The 7,002-nt window shown below is 58.2% G+C and overlaps 1 protein-coding gene across 8 annotated transcripts in view; it reads right to left on the bottom strand.

The window, feature by feature from the left end:
* LOC144950095 (guanine nucleotide exchange factor DBS-like) overlaps positions 1-7,002 on the bottom strand; it is a 105,456-nt gene that overhangs the window by 39,285 nt on the left and 59,169 nt on the right. For all 8 annotated transcript variants that reach the window (XM_078880137.1, XM_078880138.1, XM_078880140.1 and 5 more), the window contains exons 4-10: positions 5,281-5,371; positions 4,801-4,920; positions 3,643-3,759; positions 2,953-3,102; positions 1,895-2,019; positions 1,348-1,462; positions 684-803 (exon numbers count right to left, since the gene is read on the bottom strand). In XM_078880137.1, the coding sequence (XP_078736263.1) occupies positions 684-803; positions 1,348-1,462; positions 1,895-2,019; positions 2,953-3,102; positions 3,643-3,759; positions 4,801-4,920; positions 5,281-5,371 (838 nt within the window). The remainder of the gene's footprint in view (positions 1-683; positions 804-1,347; positions 1,463-1,894; positions 2,020-2,952; positions 3,103-3,642; positions 3,760-4,800; positions 4,921-5,280; positions 5,372-7,002) is intronic.

Below are 7,002 nucleotides of genomic sequence, written 5' to 3'. Positions count from 1 at the left end.
GGGGTGGTGGGGTGGTGAGTGGGGGTGGTGGGGTGGTGAGTGGGGTTGGTGGGGTAGCGAGTAGCGGGCGACGGGGTAGTGAGTGGGGGTTCTGGGGGGGTAGTGAGTGGGGGTGGTGGGGTGGTGAGTGGGGGTGGTGGGGTGGTGAGTAGCGGGCGATGGGGTGGTGAGTAGAGGTGGTGGGCTAGTGAGTAGTGGTGGTGTGGTAGTAGGTAGCAGGCAGCAAGCGTAGCGAGTGGGGTGGTGGTGGGGTGGTGAGTAGGGGTGGTGGGGTAGTGAGTGGGGGTGGTGGTGGGGTGGTGAGTAGGGGTGGTGGGGTAATAGGTAGCAGGCAGCAAGCGTAGCGAGTGGGGTGGTGGGGTAGTGAGTGGGGGTGGTGGTGGGCTAGTGAGTGAGGGCAATGGGCTAGTGAGTGGGGGTGGTGTGGTAGTGGGTAGCGGGCAGCAAGCGTAGCGAGTGGGGCGGTGGGGTAGTGAGTAGCGGGCGATGGGCTAGTGAGTGGGGGTGGTGTGGTAGTGGGTAGCGGGCAGCAAGCGTAGCGAGTGGGGTGGTGGTGGGGTGGTGAGTCGGGGTGGTGGGGTAGTGAGTGAGGCTAGTGAGTAGTGGTGGTGTGGTAGTGAGTAGCGGGCAGCAAGCGTAGCGAGTGGGGTGAGCCGTCTGTGCGGCGCTGCGTGGGGGAGCACCTGCGCTGCTTTGTCCAGGCTCTGCAGCTCCTGCAGCAGAGCCTTCGCCTGCGCTGAGTTTTCGGCCGTTGCTGCCACCCGGCAGTTCCTCTCCTGCAGCTCCTCAAACTGCCCCATCACCTTCATCACCACCGACGACGACAAAGACAAAGACAAAGACTCCGGTTCCACCCCCATAGTCTTGACAGACCTCCGGCACCAAGCGCCGTTAAGCGAGCACCTACGAAGGCCGGCACGGCACGCGGGGTGGGCGTGGGGGGCGGGGTAGAGAGTGGCGGGCCGGGTACCCGTTTAAGGCCGAGTCGACCTAGGGGAGGGCCACCGACCATTGCCCTACCGCTCCCCGCTCAGTCCTTCATCGCACGCGCACACCTTCATCCACGGCCGGTGGTCGAGATCGCTAACAACCACTGGTTGTCGATGTGGTGGGTTTACTCTCCCACACACCGATTTGCTGTAACAAATTGGCACGTTGTGTTTCACGTGACAAACCTTTACCGATTGGCCGCGTCATGCGGATTCCTCCAGCACGATTTCTGATCAGAGCACCTTCCACCCCGCCCTTCTAAAAAAGAACCGCCGTTTAAAATCTCCACCCCCCACCCCCCCCCCCCCCCCCCCCCCCAGCGACGAGCATCTTTTTGATTTGGTCAGCGGTCCGCACCTCCCGGAAGTCTTGCTCGAAGTAGCGGAACTGAAGGCACTGCTGCAGCTTCAGGTGGTGCTTGGCCCAGAACTTGTCGGCGGCACCGTCCGCCTCGCCCAGCCGCGACAGGAGCCTGGCGGGAACGACAGGAGGCAGGGCCTCGGTTTCGTTTCGTACCGGACGGGGCCGTGGGTGCGGGCCGGGTGTATTTAAGAGCTCGTCTCTTGGAATTTTGCCTCGCTTGACGCAGTCATTTTAGCTGTGACAGTCCCACCTGATGACGGAGACTTGTGTTGCCTCCGAAACGTCGTGATTTATTATTTTCTTTTATTTCTATTATTACTTTTAGTAATTTTATTTTTTACCTACGTGACTTTATGGCGTACGTGGCGACAAACCACGCGAATCGGAGGTGTGGGGGGAGCGGGGCGAGCGGGGCGAGCGGGGGGAGCGGGGGGAGCGGGAGGAGGACAACAAACGAAACGCGAGAAGCAGTTCTCAAGCGGTGAGTTTTGAGTCGATTTAAAAGTGTGCGGGGCTCCCCGCTGGCGGGTGGCGCTCTCACCGCTGCACGGAGCGCATCCCCTGCAGGCGGTCGAGGCTCGGCTGGTAGCCGGGGTCACTGGAGGTCGGCTCGGCGATCGTGCTGAGCAGGCGACGGCCCTGCTCCAGCACGGACTCCAGCAGGGCCTGCGGAGAGACGCGCGGACGTCAGGCACGGACGGTCAACCCCCGGTCACCCCCCTCCCCCCGTCACCCCACTCCCCCCCCCACCCCCCGCTTCCTCGTCACCACCCCCCCCCTGTCACCCCCTGACACTCCATTGTCACCCCCCCCCCCCCACTCCTGTCCCCCCCCCCCGTCACCCGGTAACATTTGTGAGATGTAATAGTTGTTCGGACATTTTAGATTTGTGCTTTCTGCAGCCTCGGTTCGTAATTTGCGTTGCTAATTTTTTATCCGGGTGCAACTGCGTACGTGTGTGCGTGTGCGCGTGTGCATGTGCGCGTGTGCGTGCGTGTGCGCATGTGTGTGCGTGTGTGCGTCCGTGTGTGTGTGCGTCCGTGTGTGCGCGCGTGTGTGTGTGTGTGCGTTTGCGCGCGACTTCGTCGGCGTCTGTTGCTTAGGAGAGCATTACACCGGCACTGACTGGTAACGTTAACCGTCAAGCCACATTCTCATTGGCTGTTGTTTGTCTGTGTGGTCTACGGAGACAGACAGACGCTGTTCGACCACCACACAGCACGACCGACCACACCACAGGCCACCCACCACACCACACTGCCCACCACCACACCACACCGCCCGCCACCACACAGCTTCACCACACCAGACTGCACCACCACCACCACCACACTAGCCACCACACTAGCTACCGCACAGCCTCACCAAACCACATTGGCCACCACCACAGACCACCACACAGGCCACACACCACACCGCCCGCCACCCCACAGCTTCACCACAACAGCCGGCGCCGCCACCACCGCTGCCGCCTAGGCCCGGCGCCTTTGGGAGAGCCTCGCGGCACCACCCGAACCACCCGAACCACCCGAGGTGCCGGGACGGGGCCGCCGCGACCGGGGCGGCACGTTGCCCCGGGGCGACGCGGCGACGTCTCACCTTGACGTCGTCGCGCTGCCGGCCGTGGGCACCCAGCAACTCCTCGGTGGCCCTCACGGTGTTGGGCAGTTCCGTCTCGGCCAGCTCCAGGCCCACCGCCTGCAGGGTGTGCACCGCGTCGCGCGCCACCTCCGAGAATCCCTCCAGGTCCTGGCGAAGGGAGGCAAAAGTTGGATTTTGTTTGACCGCGGGCTACTACACCACCGCTCCGAGACTTTCATTTGTGGCCACTTTGCTTCGCCAAACAAAAAAAAGAGCGATACAGCTTAGTGGGCCTTACCTGGTCAAATTGAAAATCGTTTTTTTTTTTATCGTTTTTACACTCGCTGGCGAGCGCTCGCAAGGGGAGCGCTCGCAAAATGCATGAGCCCTCCCGTGATTCCCATGCCGTGCATGACCTTTCTTGACCTCTCGATAGAGGCCTGCTGGCTGGAAGAAAAAACTAAATTTTTTAGGGGCCAACACGCGTTTAATTATTCACGCTGTGTATTAAAAAAAAAAGCATTATCCTTCCCCCGCACCTCCGATCAGCACGGTTGGCTACGTACGGTGCGGAAGACGTTCAACATACACACGTTTCTCCCCACCCCCCTCCCAGCCCCCCAATGTTTCCGTTACAATTCGGTGTTGTCATCGGTGTTGTTATCGGTGGTGCTATCGTAAGCGACAGAGGCGACGGGAGGGACGTACGGAGCGCAGCTGAATCCACTCGGAGTGCGTGTAGACCAGGGTGCCTCCCAGCTCCGGCGTGAGCTGCGACCGGTCTATGGACATGTGCAGCTCGCCCAGGGAGTTGGGCAGCATGATCTGCTCGCACACACACAAAGACAAAGATCACCCCGGTAGCCTTCAAGTGTCGTTAGTTGAGTAGTGCTTGCAAAGGCCGGCACGGCACACGAGAGGGGTGAGTGGCCAGCACCACGCCCGGGCCACGTTTGTCTCCCCAGTGGCAATGTTTAATACACACCGCACCAGGTACTCATTTGAGGCTGAGTCGACCTAGGGGAGGCACTGGACCGGTTCAGATAATCGTCACCGGTGTTGGCCGTGAGCAGGAATCGACCTCGGGGAGCCGGGTTCGTAGCGCAGCGTAGTGCTAACCACTGCACTACCGCTCCCCACACTGTGTCACGGTACACTACCACACAGTAACACTACCACACAGTAACACTACCACAGTGTAACATTGGGTCACCATCTGGGTTCACAGTGCGGGACGCTAACGGATACACTCCCGATCCCTGCCTTTCAACACACACGCGCACGCACACATGGACACACTCAGATACAATACAAGGATACCTCGCGTAGCCTACGCAGGCTGTTCGGACAGGTGTACGCTTTCGGTAAAGTCACGTACGTGAAAAAATATAAATAATAATAAGAAAATTATAATAAAATAAAAATAAATAAAAATTAATAAATGTTAGTTATTTCCATTTTTCTTTTCTTTTATTATTTTTATTATTATTTTCACCTACACGAAAACTTCAAATCTAGAACTAGCGAGCACCTGTTAAGTCACCAACACCTTGTATCCTGTGCGCACGTGCGTACGTATGTAAGTTCACACCGTACGTAGCCAACCGCGATAATCGGGGGTGCGGGGAAAGGAACAACAAACTGAACACAAAAAGAAGTTCTAAGGAAATAAGGTTGTACACAAATGTGGCACTGTGCTTGTATTATAACGTTTTGAAATCAACTTGCGATCTCGGAATTTCTCAAACGATCAACGCAGCCGGACGTAAAAATCAGAGTGGAGCTGGTAGGGAGAGGAGGGGAGGTGGGGGTGGAGGGGGGCGTGGGGGGGGGGGGGGCGTGGGGGGGGGGGTGTCGAGCCGTTACCTGCACAGGTAAGTTGAACTCATCTTTGCTGAACCTCAGTCCAAAGCTGGAGAACGTCGACTGCAGGAAGCCGCACGGACGGAGCACGTGGACCTCACGCAGACCGGCCGGGAACAGCTCCTGTACGCCGCACGTGGAGCACACCGCACGTGGAGCACGTGGAGCACGTGGAGCACGTGGAGCACGTGAGCACACACTGTACACAGCACGTGAGTGCACGCCGCATGCTCATACACAAAGCACGCAGGACACATCGGAGCACAACACACCCAAGCCGCGAGCACACGCCACACACACACACGGCACATCGCAGAGCGCGCCGCGCGCAATGGGGTCAACTGTGCAAAGAATTCAAATAGTGGGGCGCAGCCATCCAGCGTAACATTCGCAGAAGATTGAGTGGAGGTCGCACGGGGAGCAACGGGAGCTGCGGAGGCCGCTGCAAAAAAAGAAGAAGAATCAACACCGCACGCCGCTTACGGAGATGCGCATGAGCACCACTTTCAGCGAGCTCCATCGGTCTTGCCGACGATCGATGACCAGGATGAAGCCAGCATCCTCCGTGTCCAGCCTGGCAGGGAGAGAGACGCAACAACACAACGCCCACGTGAGTGCTCACCTTAACATCCCTGAGCCGATGGTGGAAATTCCACATCCCACGGGGGGGGGGGGCGGAGGTGGGGACGATGGAGGTGGGGGAGGCGGAGGTGGGGGCGGAGGAGGTGAGGGCGATGGAGGTGGGGGCGGTGGAGATGGGGGCGATGGAGGTGGGGGCGATGAAGGTGGGGGCGGAGGAGGTATGGGCAGTGGGGGTGGAGGAGGTGGGGGCGGTGGGGGCGGTGGGGGCGGAGGAGGTGGGGGCGGTGGGGGCGGTGGGGGCGTTGTTATCAGGAAGACAACCACTGGTGACTTCCTCTCAAGAGTGCTGCTAATTTCACCACCCCAGGGGATTGATGGGCCGAATCAACCCCTGACCAGGGATTGAACCCGTAACAGCTCGATCGCGAGCCGCTCGCTCTTCCGCGGAGCCTCCTGGAGGCCGCTCTCTGAGCAAGCAACGTGCTTTTAAATTCAATCAATAAATCGCTACACACAGAGGTCTGCCACGTAACAGGAACGGTGGCTCCCGCAGAAATCAGAAATCGAAATAATCTCCCCTCGGACAAAGCGGCACGGCATGGCGAGGACTTTCATCCAGCAGCGGATTGGCAAATAACGATCGCCATCGTCTTCCTAAGGGTGCTGCAGAAGCGTTTATGTTTTTCTAATCACAATAATAATAATAAAATCGCCGCGTGGCTTTTTAACTCGGATTAATTTCCTCGACATTTTTCCTTCTGCTCCTTTGACCGGACGGAAATTGCGGCTCGGCTCGTGAAACCCGACCCCTGTTCCTGAATCGCTCAACCCGCACAAAGCGTGGGCAGGCAGGCGGGCAGGGGGGGGGTTGCCTCTTTTCCTTTCCTCCCTCCCTCCCCTCTCGGCCTTCACCGTAAACCCACGGCATTCCCACAGAGGGAGCCCATTGTCAGCTCACGACGTTCCTTCAGAGCTCCAGAAATTGGGGGAGGGGCGGGGGAATAAATAAATAATCCAGAGAGTGGCAGAACAAATCTACGGTTCCACGTCGACCCCCCCCCCCGCAGGGCGCCGCGTCGTTGAAGGCCTCCCCCATCTGGCGTGGGGGGAAGGCCTTCATCCAGCGGTGGACTGGCAAGATAGCAGTTTGTGTGCCTCGCGATCCACTAACGCTACCCATGAGCCACTGGACGGCCCGGAGCACTTTATAACCTCGACCACCCGGACAGGAGAAGTGGAGGATGTGGCCGATGGAATTGTCACGCGGCAGCGTGGAATTTTAGTGATCGGTCTCAACTCCGATTTTATATATTTTTTTTTATTTAAGCAAGCGTCCCCCCGCTTTGCTGTGTGACGGTAATGAGGCAAATTCAAGGGCCTCGCGTTAATCCTGTTAAGTTCATCTCCGTGACGACCACTCGACAGGAAAGCTTAATTGGAAAATTAGATATACGGTGATCGGCAGAGACCCCCCCCCCATCCAGTGAATCAACACGTACGAATAATAATTCTAATAATAATATTAATACATGCGAAGTCGTAAAATAAATAGGCCACGTATACATGGACGCGTCTGTGCAGATTGGCCGTGAGCGCGATGACAAATTACCATCGCAAATGAGC

Source organism: Lampetra fluviatilis, chromosome 56 (assembly GCF_964198595.1).
Source record: "Lampetra fluviatilis chromosome 56, kcLamFluv1.1, whole genome shotgun sequence".
In the NCBI taxonomy this organism is placed as follows: Eukaryota; Metazoa; Chordata; class Hyperoartia; order Petromyzontiformes; family Petromyzontidae; genus Lampetra; species Lampetra fluviatilis.
The sequence above is the reverse complement of the archived record's forward strand: the minus strand, read 5'-3'. Positions and strand labels throughout refer to the sequence as shown.